Source organism: Ricinus communis, chromosome 7 (genome assembly GCF_019578655.1).
Source record: "Ricinus communis isolate WT05 ecotype wild-type chromosome 7, ASM1957865v1, whole genome shotgun sequence".
Lineage (NCBI taxonomy): Eukaryota > Viridiplantae > Streptophyta > Magnoliopsida > Malpighiales > Euphorbiaceae > Ricinus > Ricinus communis.
The window spans coordinates 4,060,880-4,076,483 of NC_063262.1; the positions used below are offsets into that span (position 1 = coordinate 4,060,880).

The 15,604-nt window shown below is 31.2% G+C and overlaps 2 protein-coding genes across 2 annotated transcripts; one reads left to right on the forward strand and one right to left on the reverse strand.

Annotated features, from left to right (window-relative positions):
* Window positions 1-566: 566 nt before the first annotated feature.
* Window positions 567-4,307, forward strand: LOC8261660 (BTB/POZ domain-containing protein SR1IP1). The gene is made up of 5 exons (XM_002533112.4): window positions 567-1,233; window positions 1,382-1,451; window positions 1,765-2,379; window positions 2,471-3,010; window positions 3,570-4,307. The coding sequence occupies exons 1-5, from the start codon at window positions 1,118-1,120 to the stop codon at window positions 4,092-4,094; spliced, it is 1,866 nt and encodes a 621-aa protein (XP_002533158.1). The 5' UTR covers window positions 567-1,117; the 3' UTR covers window positions 4,095-4,307.
* A 1,701-nt stretch (window positions 4,308-6,008) lies between these two features.
* LOC8261659 lies at window positions 6,009-8,776 on the reverse strand. The gene is made up of 3 exons (XM_002533111.4): window positions 8,253-8,776; window positions 7,039-7,298; window positions 6,009-6,827 (listed from the first exon to the last, which is right to left on the reverse strand). The coding sequence occupies exons 2-3, from the start codon at window positions 7,117-7,119 to the stop codon at window positions 6,243-6,245; spliced, it is 666 nt and encodes a 221-aa protein (XP_002533157.1). The 5' UTR covers window positions 7,120-7,298; window positions 8,253-8,776; the 3' UTR covers window positions 6,009-6,242.
* Window positions 8,777-15,604: the final 6,828 nt, after the last annotated feature.

Consider the following 15,604-nt stretch of genomic DNA (forward strand, 5'->3'; position numbering starts at 1 on the left):
TAAACCACTAATATGTCTTAAATTTGAATTCCATCGTAGCCCTATTATTTATATATATATATATATTGTAAAAGTAAAACATGATCTCTCTATTGAGGTAACCATTTTAAGGATGTTATGATTAATGGAAACTAACAAGGATGAAAGTATAGAATTTGAACTTTAAGACCTATAATTTTTGATAGAAACAATAAAATATCAAACCTTGAGCATCAAACAAAGTATAGGATAAACCCAATTTTTTCTTAAATTAATCCTCCCTCTCCTTTTCAATCTTTGCATAAAATCTAGCCTCTGCAAACAATGGATGAGGGATAAAAACAAGAAGAAAAAGAAAAGTAGAGGGAGACTTTTGTGGATGGGAATAATTCTCACGTGGAAACTCTTACCTTTAGTCGCCAATGAACATACAGCCATCTCATCCTTTCATAACCCCCCCAACTCCTCAAGCCCACACCACATATATTTAACTTAATCTCTACATCCTCTCTGTTTATAAATCCGTTCTTATAATTCTCACAAATTACACCAAAATGCCCTCCATTTTCCATCGGAATACAGTTCTGACATGGGCAATTCCGTAACTGTACAACTTAAAAAGTTTAACTATAATTCACTATTGTGAACCACTAAGGCTAGCTGCAGATGAGTTTGCTCTCCAGGGTATTGTTCTTAAGTATAAGCTTTTCAATGTCTAGAATTTAAATTCTCAAAATAAAAATTAATACAATCTTCTTTTACTATAGAGGGTTGAATTAGAGGAAACGTGTCCAATAATGATTTTTTAGTTTAAAAACTAAAGAAACAATATTGTTTTTGTGGCTGAGAGTGGATATTATTAGAGAAATGAGAGCCTGAGCTTGAACTTCCACTCTCTCATTTATTACCTCAATTTTAGTTTCTTACATAAAATTTGAAAAAGGAGTTATAAGGAAACAAAAGAGTACTGAGGATAGATAGACATGCACATTGGGGTCTCTTGCTGCTTCACCTTCTGGACTAACTCCATCTAAAGTTCTCTCTTCTCCTATACAGTCTAGTCCCTCTTCATCACTATTACTTTCACTCTATTACCTAATGGAGACATGATCCCAATAAAGATTCTTGCTTCTCTGCCATGGTGGAGCTTGCTCAGGACGAAATTGCACCCACCACTCCTGCTGCAGCTGCTACTAACATGTCATCCAAAAAGAAAGAGCTTCTGACTACTGCCATGAAGAGAACCAGTGAATGGTTTTGATTCTTTTGGCTTTTGTTTGTGTGTGTTTATGCTTAATTATTATTGTTTTTTTAATTAGAAACTTTCAGCTTTTCGAGCATCTATTCTGTTTTTCTTTGATGGGTACTTGTCTAATGGAGTTGGCATCATGAACTTTTACAGGATTTTCTCTCAGGAAATCCCCAGCGATGTTACAGTTCATGCTGGTGGAGTTTCTTTTTCATTGCATAAGGTTTGATTCAATCTTGGTTTCTCATCATCACTTTAAGTATTGTACTATACCTATACGAAGCATTCATAGTAATGTTTCTTTATCAATTCAAAATTATATTCAATGTATATGATTAAGTGATTGTCTGCTATCTGCTAACTTTTATTGCTGTTTGTATCAATAAATCAAATCAAGAAAAAATCAAGAATTTAGGACTTGGAAGTCTAAATTCTGACAAATAAAAATTTACTGAGCTTGTTTTCTGTGTTACAAATCAAATCAAAATCTGAGAAGCTTAATAATTGCTTGTATTGATTTTTTCTTTCCTTGGCAGTTTCCGTTAGTCTCCAAGTGTGGTTACATAAGAAAACTGGTATCAGAATCAAGTGATGCCGATCTCGGTGAGATTGAAATCCCTGATATCCCTGGCGGGGCGGAAGCTTTTGAACTTGCAGCCAAGTTCTGCTATGGAATCAATTTTGAAATAAGTACTGAAAACATTGCCCTGCTTCGATGCGGGGCAGATTATTTAGAGATGACTGAGGATTATGCAGTTGGAAATTTAGTAGCAAGATCTGAATCCTACTTGAATGAAGTGGCACTTAAGAGCCTTGCTGGGGCCGTTACCATCTTGCATTTAGCAGAAAATCTTCTTCCAGTTGCAGAGAAAGTAAAATTGGTAAGTAGATGCATAGATGCAATAGCATACATGGCCTGCAAGGAAAGCCAGTTTTCTATATCAGGTAGGTCTGATAGCGGCAATAAGGATGTGCTTTCTTCCCTCACGTCTCAACCAAAACCCATTGTTGATTGGTGGGCTGAAGATTTAACTGTTCTCAGGATTGATATATTCCAAAGAGTTTTGAGTGCAATGATGGGCAGAGGGTTTAAACAATATGCTCTTGGTCCTATACTTATGCTCTATGCGCAGAAATCTCTTCGAGGTTTGGTGAGATCCCAATCAGAAAACTTTACATGAATCATTTATATATATACAGCTTATGTGTTTACATGCAAAAATGTTTTTCTTTTTGAATCAGGAAACATTTGGAAAGGGGAGGAAGAAAATTGAACTACAACAGGAGCATGAAAAGAGAGTTGTTTTAGAGACAATAGTGAGTCTTCTTCCAAGGGAAAAATATGTACTCTCAGTTAGCTTTCTATCTATGCTGCTTCGTGCTGCAATATATCTCGAAACAACGGTTGCTTGCAGGCTTGATTTGGAGATGAGGATGGCCTTGCAATTAGGACAGGCTGTATTGGATGACCTTTTGATTCCTTCTTACTCATTCACTGGGGACACATTGTTTGATGTGGATACAGTTCAGAGGATCATGATGAATTACCTCGAATACGAAGTCGAAGGAAACAGAATGGGGTACCAAGCAGATGATGAGTATGTTTCTCCTCCTCCAAGTGACATGGAACGCGTTGGGAAGCTGATGGAGAACTACCTGGCTGAAATAGCTTCTGACCGGAACTTAACTGTTGCAAGATTCATCGGTCTTGCAGAACTTATTCCAGAACAATCAAGGATAACAGAAGATGGGATGTATAGGGCCATAGACATCTTCCTCAAGGTACACTATCTTATATGCAACCTCTCTTATCTGCATCCCCTAAATATTACTTTACCAAATGTCTTAGAGCACTCTTTTGATCATTCAAATAATCTGAGTTACCGAGCATCGATTCTCTTTCTCTGCATCCCATATGATAATTCTGGTCCTTTAGAGCATCTTCTTGAGGCATCATTTAAGGTGGATCTACGGTTGCCACAGTTTACAGCTGGGACCTCCTGCCTTTTGAGGCATGCACTAATTTCTATAAATGTTATTCTCAGATTACCCTTTGGTTGCTGCTGAATTTTTGAAAACAATAATTTAAAAAATTATGATCCTTCATGTAGATAACCAGATTTTAAATGGTCGGGGATTGCAACATAGAGGAATTGAAGAATTTTACCTGTTCTTATGCAAATATATCCAGAGTATCAGTTGAATTCTGAACTTCAGAATGTCTTCTTGAACTCAATGATGTAAACGTACTGTAACTATGAGTTGCTCTTGTGTCTTCATGTATCTTACGTTAAGATCTGTTCTCCATTTTTATCAGCTCATTTTCTTGTAATTCTAATAGGCTCATCCTGCTATAAGTGACATGGAGAGGAAGAAAGTATGCAGTTTGATGGATTGTCAGAAACTGTCTAGAGAGGCTTGTGCTCATGCTGCACAGAATGACCGTCTTCCTGTTCAGACTGTGGTTCAGGTGCTATACTACGAGCAACAACGCCTACGAGATGTTATGATTGGTGGAGATTCCCCTACACTTCCAACTAAAGTGAACTTGTACGCCACTAATAATCATCCTGTTTCTGATGAGATCTCCAGCCTAAAGAGAGAGAATGAAGACCTGAAACTAGAGCTAGTGAAAATGAAAATGCGATTGAAAGAAATCGAAAAATCTGGAGGAGGAAGATCAGTAACAAGCAGTCCAGCGTTGAACTCTCCATCTGCTGATAAACCTCCTTTGCCTCGAAAATCATTTATAAACTCGGTATCGAAAAAGCTTGGACGGCTTTATCCTTTTGTGCGTGGTGAGGGTGATTCTTTTGCCAAAGCTCGGGCAAAACCTAGCAAGAATCGTCGACATTCCATATCCTGAAACGTTGCTTCATCTTTCAGCCCTGCACTTTATGCAGGGGATAGTGTCTCTTTACTTCTTTCTTTCTTTTGATTCTGGCTTTGTTTTCAAGGCAGGCTTGATAAGACTAGCAGCACCTGTCTGTTTTATTTTTCTCTTTCTCTACTTATTCTTCTGTGTGATATTCTTGTAAATAAGACATTATAAATTAAGTACAAGACTAGGTTAATAACACTGAGGAATAGGCATATTTGAGTGTGCCATTACTCGAGTTTCAAGGTACCGGAAGAAAGTCAAAATCTGGAGATGAAGCATTTCCAGCAAGGGGAAAAGGAAATACGGCCCAGATTCTACTGTATTATTCCTTTACCAGCGTTAATATCATGGCAAGTCCATTTCCTGAGAAAATGATTCGACAGAAACAAACATTTAACACGACAAGAATTCAGATAAAAGAGGTTCCGATGCTGTACTAATATCATGATATATGTTGACTATGACCACATGTTGCTTCTGACCTGTTAGCCTCTCTTCTATTTCTATTTTGATAGACAAATCACCAATCAGTTTCAGATTCATGTAAAATGTTGTTTCCTGTATGATTCCTAGGAATAGTCAAAGGAATTGAACTAGAGTAAGACTATAAGTAATCTTTAAGTAAGATAGACTTTCTGGATGATTAAATGCAGTACCTAGTAGAGCATTATGTGGGGTCTTACTGTGTCTAAAATTATTGAAGCCTTTTTAGATAAAGAACTTTAGGAAAAAGCAAGAATGGCTTAAGGGACAGCCTAGCAGCAGAAGTGCGTGCTCATGTCTGACCCAAATTATATCATACAACAAAAAAGATGATAGCTTTCAAAAGTAAGATGAATGAATGTTCATAACCCTTGAAGCTACCAGCAATAGTAAGGCATAGTTAGGACAGACAGTCTTTTTTCAGAATATAGATAGACCTTAAATTATTGAGATTGGAATCTGGTGTTCATCTGGTGGCAGACAAACAAAAATAAGCTCTATTGCTTCTATTGGTAGGGATAAGGTTTTCTAGTGTTGGGTTGATTATGAATTGCATTGGAAGCAAGCTATGGTTTATGAGTCATATAGACAAGACTATACTTAAGGAGCTGAAAAGAAGTGGCTGTTATTTTTTTCTTTTGACAGCAAAGAAATGGAAATTTTAGATTCTTTTTAGCTAGTTAATGTGAAAAGGAAATTATGTTTCCCAAGTTGAGAAAAAACTAAAGAAAGGAATAAATAGTAGGAACATGAATGGGATAGAAATGGGTTGCTCTCAGGCAAGGCTTCCCATGTTAGAAAGTATAGAGAGAGAGAGTCAAAGTTTAGCAACTTGTCATTGTAATGTTGCCTTAGGTATATATTACAAGGAGACTACATCTGTAAGCTTGGAGTTTAAACTATGTGAAGTAAATGCAAGATGAAAATCTCTTAAGCCCTTATTGACACGAGATTCTTATGGTTTCCTTTCTAGTTAAAGGATTCTTTTGTAGTCTTATTGAAATACTAAAATACCAATCCACTAAAATTAGTATAAGAATATGCATTATAAAGAACAATCCTGTTTTGGAAATTTTTAAAGGTGAAGGTAGTTGCTAAAGCTTGAACCCTAACTTCCTGCATTGTGAGTGTAAGACTAGCTTAACAACGCAGCAGGATGATCAGAGACATGAGGGTAGATTTTACCCAATTAGGTTCAAATTCTTAGCTCTTTTCCACGAGAACATTCTCATGATAGAAATACACATTAAACAACGAATTAAAGATGACTAGGACAAAGCAAAAATAATTGAAATATTTGAGGTTAAATCAACTAAAATCCAGTGATGAATATGTAATGAGTTTTTTCAGATGTTCAGTTCTGTCTGTTCACATAAAGTTTCAATTGCATGGGAACTATTATGATGACGATGTGAATTAAAATCTAAAAACATTCCATATCTTCAGAATCTAATGCTTTTTGTAAGCCATTAAAAACAAGTCATTCCTACACAGGGCACCCACTAAGCTAAAAGACTAAACAGAAAAAGATCCATACAAGCATACAAGTGACTGAAATAGCCGATAGTAATATGTTCTAAAATCATATCCTATCGACTTAATAGAAGTTTTCTTTTTCTCTTTTTTTGTTCTTTCTGTTTTTCTTTTTTTTCAGGTCATGTTCAGACTCAAAACTTGGAAAAGCCAAGGTGGCTGCTTTAGTCTCTCTTGTCTCAATTGTTCATCAACGTCAATATTACTACTAGTTCTATTTTCACTTTGGTAATTGCCCAATGTCATATCAGGAACCTGAACAATCCCCAATTCGCGCCCACCTGATGCTTCTTCTGATTTTTTTGTATTCATTTTCTTATGATGGCCTAAAGAACTTGCAGTCTTGTTAATGTGACTAGATCCAGTGGAAGATGAAGAGAAGCTTGAAGGTCCGGAATCTGACGTTAATGGCGTCTCACGTTTCTTCCTATTCCCTCTGTTATAACTTGAAGGACCCAGCGTTAGCTCAATCTCACTCTCGTCGATAATCTCCAAGGCAGCTCTATGATCACCACTTGATTCTACAGCATAATCTTGATCAGCCGGCCTTTCCAAGTCCAGTTTCATTATAGACTTCTGTGCAAAACTAATGCTATTCTTGGAGTTCCATAATTCTTGACTACCTTGTGTATTAGGCCTTTTGCTGCCAATGTTCCTCATAAGTATCTTCTGGATTCGATATAGTCGATGAAGTTCATTCACCTGCAAAAAGCATTATTGATCTCTAGTTTAGAATATTAAAAAGAAAAAAGAAGATAAAAATGGATCATTACGCACAGAACTATATCTGAACAAAAAATAATGAGCTTCGGCTCAGTGGCATAAGATATGAGTTTGAATTAGTAAAAGCCCGATTAACAAAAGAAAAGATAAACTTCAAAAGGGGGAGGAAAAACTGAAATGAAGTTCGTACCTGCTCTTTGAATGTTTCTTCATGTTTCAACATGGCCATTCTCATGAATTCCTTGTCATAAGGCTTGAGAAATTTCTCCATTAAAGATATTCTATTTAGATATAGGTCGTGTGTCAGTTAGCAGCTGATTGTACAGTATACTGTCTATATATCCGTCCTTTCTTTTTAAAGAATTTGTGCTGAGAATTGCTTCTGTATCACATTTCAAGATTCTGATGATATTATCTCCTTCTCATACACAAATCACTCTTTGCATATCCCTGTCAAGAAGGGAAAAGGATAAGAAAAATTTGAGAAAGCTATGTAAGACAAATTGGTCAATGATGTATAAATTGCTTGCTTACTGAAGGGGTAAGATAAAGATCTACAGTAATGTCAAAACATAATATTCAATATAGTTCTAGTATAATTTGTCTTCTAGCACCTTGTTTTCTTGCTTAACATTCACAACTAATTTTTGGGCCACAATCGTAGTTTCCTGTACACAAAATATCTTCCAGCTCCTGCAATAAGATTATGTCATGCCCAATTTACTTTCCCTGTTGTAACCATTATTTCCTTACCGCTATCACTTTTGTAAAACCACCAATAATTTCTCTTACGTCCACAGTGTACTTCCTAAACGCAAGTATTATTATAGATCACATTTTATACTCTTCACTTGAAAAAAAAAGTGAAAGAAGTATAAAGCTTTAGTCTATAGGTGGGAACTTCAGATTATGAGAATGCAACAGTTTTTCTTTCATCACCAAGTAATAGAACGTGGAAGATAGTAAATATTATATAATAATGAAATTATTTCCTTCATATTGACTGCAATATTAAATGACTTATGTGATATTCAATGTTGAACTTAATTATATCCTTCTTGATCCAGGAAATTATATATGTATTCTAATTTAGTATGCAGATCAAGATCCAAGATTATTGCTGTTTGTTTTATTAAAAAGAAAGCATGCAAGAAAGGTAGAACTGATAACAATTAAACTGAATATTTGACTGGTTCTAGATAAAGGAAAATCAAGAAAAAAGAATTTTTAGTTTGAATATAAGAAGTACAAGAAGCATATGTAAGTGCATCATCAAGAATTGGACATAATTGAAAAGAAAAAATGGAAGCAACTTTCTGGTCCTTTTCTAATAAGAACCCATGGAATTCATACAAAAAGGGTACAGGAAAAGGTATATGGAGAAAAGATAGGTGATTTTCTGACCTGTAAGAACTGAGAAGATGAAAGGTAGCTCTTATGTCGTAAAGATGAGGAAGAAGGAGCAAATACTAAGAAAAGATGACTCGATCTTTCAAGGAAAAAGCCAACACAGTTGCTTGTTAAATTGCACCAAGAACTTCTCTCACCAGTTAGCAGCAAGATGATGATGATAGCTTTTGTTTGTTAGAGAGAGAGAGACTTTGCCTTCACATTCTCCATCAGTATATACTGCAGAAGAAAGAATAAAATAAAACTAGAGAAGAATTTAAGATTCTCTCCCTCCCTTTCTCACACAAATCAAAGTGTTGTTGCATCTGGGGTTTGAGGCATGCCAAACAAATCCCAGTCTCTTAGCCAATACCATTCAAGTTTTGTGAAATAGATGCCCCAAACAGGTCCAGCAATGCACCTATATAAAAATTACATTTCTATATTTATATATAGATATAATTCTATTCTCTCTCTCTCTCTCTCTCTCTCTCTCTCTCTATATATATATATATATATAATATAATGTAAGATATAATGGTTGAGGATCACAATGACTTATACTGCAGCAGACAATCATAAAGAAAACAGGTTAGCCTGCTAAGGTGAATCACATGCAACCAAGAATTCTCAATTCTATATATCAACAATAACAGTTGTCTCAGTTATCCATACACATACATCTTTTATAGGTAAAAGTAAATATATAACTCCTCCACTTTATCCCAAAGTACAATTGAGTACCTAATGTTTCAGGTATTTCACTTCTATGCTCTATAATTTTTTCAGAACAGTTTAATTAAACCCCAAACTCAAATCCGTTTAGGCCGAAACTTGCGATCATCATTGCCAGTGACTCGAGCATCACTGAAGTGCGCAAACAACCTAAACAAGATGAGCGGCACGCGGACCCCATGAGCGATGGGCCAAGAATGGAAGTGAAATATTAATGTTCAATTTGAGTATAATTCAATATATTAGTGATGAAATTAATTCTTAGTCCCGACCTAAAATGAGCATACGTATCCTTATCTAAAAAGTTCTGAAATATAATAGAGAAACACTACAGCTCTTTTATTTTACAAATTTATTTTAATATTGTCAGAATGATCATCGAACTAAAAGAACATAATGCATTCATGAACTAAACTGGTTAATTATAAAAATAAAGAGTAAATAATTAATAAATTGTCACATGAATAGTGTTATAATGATTCATAATTACATAGATAATTAGTAATCGGTCTGTTGGTATATTTAATTTATAAGAATTAGAGAGACAACATTTCTATCTTTATAGTGAAGATACAAAATTACTATCTACGTATATAGTATAGGTAAATATGTATTAATAAGTGAAAACTAAAACATATAATATAGATTTTACATATAAATAATTATTTGGTCTGGTCATTATAGATATGGAAAGAGGTGCCATTTCCTGACCAGCCGACAAATAGATCTCGACCGTACATTAACTGGGTACCCAAATTAAACTTGGAAGAGTGGCCAGAGCCAGAGGATATCAAATAATCCAACAGTGCTTAGCCTAAACAGATAATTAATTGACTAATATTGCTAAGGATAAATTAGATTTTAATTTAATTTTTTTTTTGGGTTTTGCCAGTAATGTGTTGTAATGTATAAGATGGGGTTGGTGGAGTTCCATTACCCCCTTCAAAGAAGACCCCAGCACAATGATTATCGCAGTTACTAAGCCATGTGAGTGCGAGGTGTCAACAAATCAAATCTTGAAGCATCGTATCAAACGATCCAGATTATTAAATTCCAAACAATCCAAAAAAAATATGGTACACATTAAATGTACTTGCTTAGAAAACTCCTTACCCTTCTTTAAGAAAAAATTAACAGAAAAAAAAAATATGAATAAATGTGACTAGAAGCCAATAATGCATGATATTGATATGGATATATAAGTATATACAGTTAAAAAGGGTATAGATCTCTTTTTTGTTTGGAAATTAAGGAAAGAATTCAACATGAGCTGGAACTATTTGTCACTGTTATGTTTCGACTAATAATTTTCTTTTGGATCTCATGATTCATACAGATAGATATTAGGGTATGAAGAATTGTATATTATGGATGTTGCATTTGAGATGGGCATTAACATGTACTTTAAATGTTTTATACTGAGATGTATTAATGCCGTGTATTTTCATGTTGAATTGATAGAAAAGATTATATATATTTTTAAGTTTATGATCAGCATGAAAAAACTGTGTTACATCCAATAATTTGATAAACTAATTATAAAAAACATTTAATTATTGAATTGATAATTAAGTAATTTTGAATATAAAATATATTAGTTTAGCTAATGATGGATTGGCATAGAAATAAATTATAGTGCATGAAGTAGTTAAGAGTTTTCGGAAATATTATATAAAGCGACAAAGAATACTGCAAAAACCAAATGAAAAATTAAATCCATGTCTGCTCGTGCTTATCAAGAAATATGATCACATTCACATGCATGTAGGCCTTATATGTGCTAAAAATAACTATATGACTTTTTTTAATTTTCAAGAATCTAAAAAATAATGCATCACTAGAATTTAGAAGAAAGTGAAGGAGAGTCTAGAGAGAGTGACATGGAAGCACGCGTTGCCGGTGAGGGGAGGTGGGTCCATTTTTGGATTGCTGAAAAGCCTGAGCTCTAGTCATTGGGGTGGAAGGAAGCGGGTGTTTGTGTCTGTACATGTCTTTTGGTCCCACCCTATCTTACCAAAAAAAAAAAAAAAAAAAATTGTGTGATTTAAGTGCCTGGTAGTGTAAGAGATGAGAGGTTGAAATTCAAATTAACCTCCTTCAAAAATATTTAAAATTCTGTTTTATTTATTTATAAATTTAGAATTTTGTATATTTTAATTATAATAAAAACAGATAAATTTTTAATGAGCATATATTAGTAAGATAATATTTTTATAATATATTATTTTAATTTTATTTTATCACCTTTTTAAAAAAAATAAAATTAATTTAATTGTAATTGAAAAGGTGTTTTTTAGACATATTAACAATAGAACTACAAATACAATAAATTTAATAAACTAGACTCGTTTTCAAAGTTATCGAATTACAAACTAATCAAGTTTAATTTATAAGAACGAATTAGTATTATTTTGATAGTGATCTCTGAAAAGTAAAGTGCAGGCAATGACACCCTTAAAAAGAAAAGTTTATCAAACTAGACATGAAACTAGAACCCATCCAGAAAACAAAAAATGAAACTAGAATGTAAGACCACGTCATTAATTTCATTTTTAAAAAAATAAATTAAAGAAATAGAATAAAATAAAAAATACTTTGAGTCTGCTAAAAGAGATGGTCAAAAACTTCTGTAGATGATAAGCAAAACGGAGAAAAGAAACATTTTTTCAATATTGTTTTTTTTCTTGGAGGAATTAAAAACAGGACTCAATGGCTTTGAGGAATCTGGTTTCTGCCATGTCGGTGTTGCTCAAGTGCTTATATAATGATACATCTTTTCGAGCTTGTCACCCTTCGCATTAAAATTTGGGTCCTTAATTAATAAACATTTCCCATGCTATGCATATTTATTATGAGAAGTAATTTAATAATTCAGGATTGAGAAACTCGGAGTTCTCAAATCATGTTTTCAATAACTATTTATGAAATTTTCTTTATTTGTATATTTAATATATATAATAATTAATTTAAAAAATATATATATAATTTTTTATATTTTAATATTAAATTATTAATATATTTTTATCATTTAAAATTAATAAATATGTATCAATTATTTATTAATTTAATATATAAAATTATATATAAATAATTTTATTTTTTTATTATTATTGTATATATTTAATTCATTTATTCATTTCTCTTAACTTCTATCAATGGCCCAAATATAATTATAATTTTTAAATGAGTTTTAATAAGGATTTACTTCATTAATACTAAAAAATATCTGTTTTGATAATTAAGAAAATGTTAAGTGTCATAAATATCAAAGAAATTGCTGTTCTAATGGCTAAAGAAATGTTGTAAATATGAATTCGTATTAGATTAAATTGATTTAGAAATAAATAATAAAATATTAAAAATAAGAGAAAAGGGTGCATGTTGTTGTTGTCGTCAAATCGGAAAAGGTAAATGTGGATAATTGAGGATTTGCATGACGATAAAACTAATAAAAGTACGGATACTTTCACTAACTTTGAGATGCATGCATTGCCCTTTCACTACCAAATTCCATCGCTTTGAGCTATTTCTCCTCGAAATTTGAATGGATTTTCCGTTTTTTAGTCTTTAATTTCCGGAAAACATTTCGAAATTAAACTGAGATTCTCTAACTGTTTATTGTTTGTTCTTTTAACTAATCAATTGCTTAAAAATCAAATCATATCAATCATAAAATCGAATAAATATAAAATTAAATTTTATCTAAAGTTATAAATAAATAAGTATAATGATTATAAATAACTAATTATATATATTATAATAAATAGTAATTAAAGGCAATGTGATTTAAAAATAAAAATTTAAAAATATAAAATTAGATAAAAATATTTTTGTCACATAATAAGATAAATTAATTTTAATTTAATAATAATTTATATTAAACACATGTAAAATTATATAAAAATAATAAAAATATAAATACGTACCTAATAAATATTATAAAAAACATGTGGTACTCTTTTGATATAAAAAAACATATCTATTTTTTAAATAAAAAAACAACAAGATAATCTTTTAAATCTTATTCTAATTACTATTAGCAAGTACTATAATATTATATCATATAATTATCAAATTGTTTTTATTCTATTAGTTAGAGAGCTTGAAATCTCTCATAAAAAATTACGAGAGATTTTTGTATTAGCTTAAGGGCGACAAGAGATTGATTTAAAGAGCCTTTATTATTTTGTTTATTTATTTTTAAATAATTTTATACTTATTTGGTTCAAATGCTAAATTTAAAATCGAATTAAAAAGAAAAATAAAAAAATTATTAAGTGATTTCATTGAATAAGAAATAAAAATATATTTTTATAAACAAAGCAGTATCTAATAATGTATTATATAATTCATAAATATATTAAGATTTTATTTAAAAATTTATTTTTTAAATATGATTAAAATTAAAAATATATATCTTAATAATTTTTTATAATTATAAAATATCTAATAGGATATTAAATTACTTAAAACTATTTATATTATTGGAATTTATATTTTTATTAAAATATTTACAATCTAAAAATAAAAAAATATTAAATAATATTTTTAAAAATATTATTTATTTAATATAAAAAATATTTATCTCTCAATTATAAAAGCGTCAAATTACAATATAATTTTTTTAAAATTTTACTCTAGTAACTATTGACTAGCACCAATAACATGGATGAGGCATATGTGAACTGCCATTATATCCATTAAGTTCCCATAGGCACCGGATCTCCGTGTTTATAGTTTCTAGAGAAATTCTCAATATGATATTATTAATTCATTAAAATAACGATTAACAATTACCCATATGAGAAGTGGATATGTCATGATTTATTTTTGTAACTACTGAGAAGATGATCTTAAGACTCATGAACACCCTGTCCTGCGAATTATTGAAAATTTTCCTATAATAAATCACGGGGTCTAATTAATAATATTAATCTATAAAACTCTATAATGACAAAAAATAAATTGGGTTTAATTATTCTTAAGATTATAGTTAGTACTAATTATAATGATGAACGATAGTGGAATCTGGAATCTAGGCATATATTTAATGGTCCGACATATTTTTATTTATAATTGTTTTCTCTAGTTTGCAAAAGGGATTAATGTGGGTGTTATAGTTAGTGGAGAAACACGTGGTGCTCAATATCCACATAGCAACTTCTGCATTGGGTAATACTAATATCTTAAAAATATAGTTTTTTTTTATTATATAAATAAATAATATAATAGGAGCCGTCCGTAGGAGTTTGTGATGGGGCATTTGGTTGTGATGTAGGAAGTGAGCTAGATATGTCCCCCATTTCTGAAATCATAGATTGAAAGCATAAGAAAACTAAGGATATAAAATTGATGGTGATTAAAGTAATTATTATAATAATTGGAAAGTGCTATAATGTTATAATGTGGAACCTATCTACCTAACTTCACAACTGTATGTAGTGGGTGTGTTAGGATCAAATCACATAATATATATGATCTATCATAAACACTTGGCTTAAATGATTTTGTTTTATATGATGATAATTTTATTTTATATTTTTTTTACATAATTTCTCTTTAACATTTTTTATGTGATTAAGCATGAAAAATCACTCTGTTTTGCTTCTGAACCACAGGATTTAATTAAGCTCACCATCAATAAGGTAAAGCCTTCCCAACTGGCCTATTGTATTGTTACAAGTATTTTGTTTAAGAAAAATTAAGATCAAATATCAAAAATTAAGTATATAGAACATAATAATATATATATATATAATCTATTTTGAGGCTTTTTTTTTTTCTAAAAAAAATAATATTCTATATATTGAGAGAAATAATTCATGGAGTTTTATGTATTTTTTTTATTATTCTATTCAAATCAAGTCGATTTATCTAGCTGCCCTAACAATCACATGCAATATTTTTATGTGTAAAATGAGAAAATATAAATTAACAGAATATATAAAGAAGAGACACTTCAAACTTATTTCAACATTTAATTAAATTTAAAGTATTATATTTATATTATACAAATAAACGATTTATAACAAATATAAGAAAATAAATGTGTTTTCTATCTATAGCCCACAATTTATTAAATCTGCCATGAATAAAAAGCACAAAGAATATTACATCTTCCTTGAAAAGAAAGAAATCAAAAATCCCAGAGCATATATATATGGTCCACAAGAAATGAAACGGACCATTACAAAAATATGGTGATGAACCCATCGACAACCTCATCAACTCATACAAATCAGATTGTTCTTTTCGAAGGAAATAAAAAAAAAAAGAAAAAGAGAAAGGGATAAAAATGAGAGGGAAGTAAAAGTGATTACATCACAAAGGAATCATGCACATTCGATGCAGAAGCACCATCATATCATAGCCTTACGAGGCCAATTGTGGGGCTCAAATTCTCACTACTTTTTTGGTATTACCTTTGTCCCCATCCACCACCTTCTTCTTCTTCTTCTTCTTTCTGTCATCTCTTGCTTAGCCACACATATTTTCTCAAATATCATGTACTATTTCTTTGTTAATTCCTTTTTATAACGGGTAATTAGTGTTCGATCATTTTAAAAGATAAATAATCAGAGAAATATTGATATATATTATTAAAATCTTCTATTAAATACGGACAATAATAG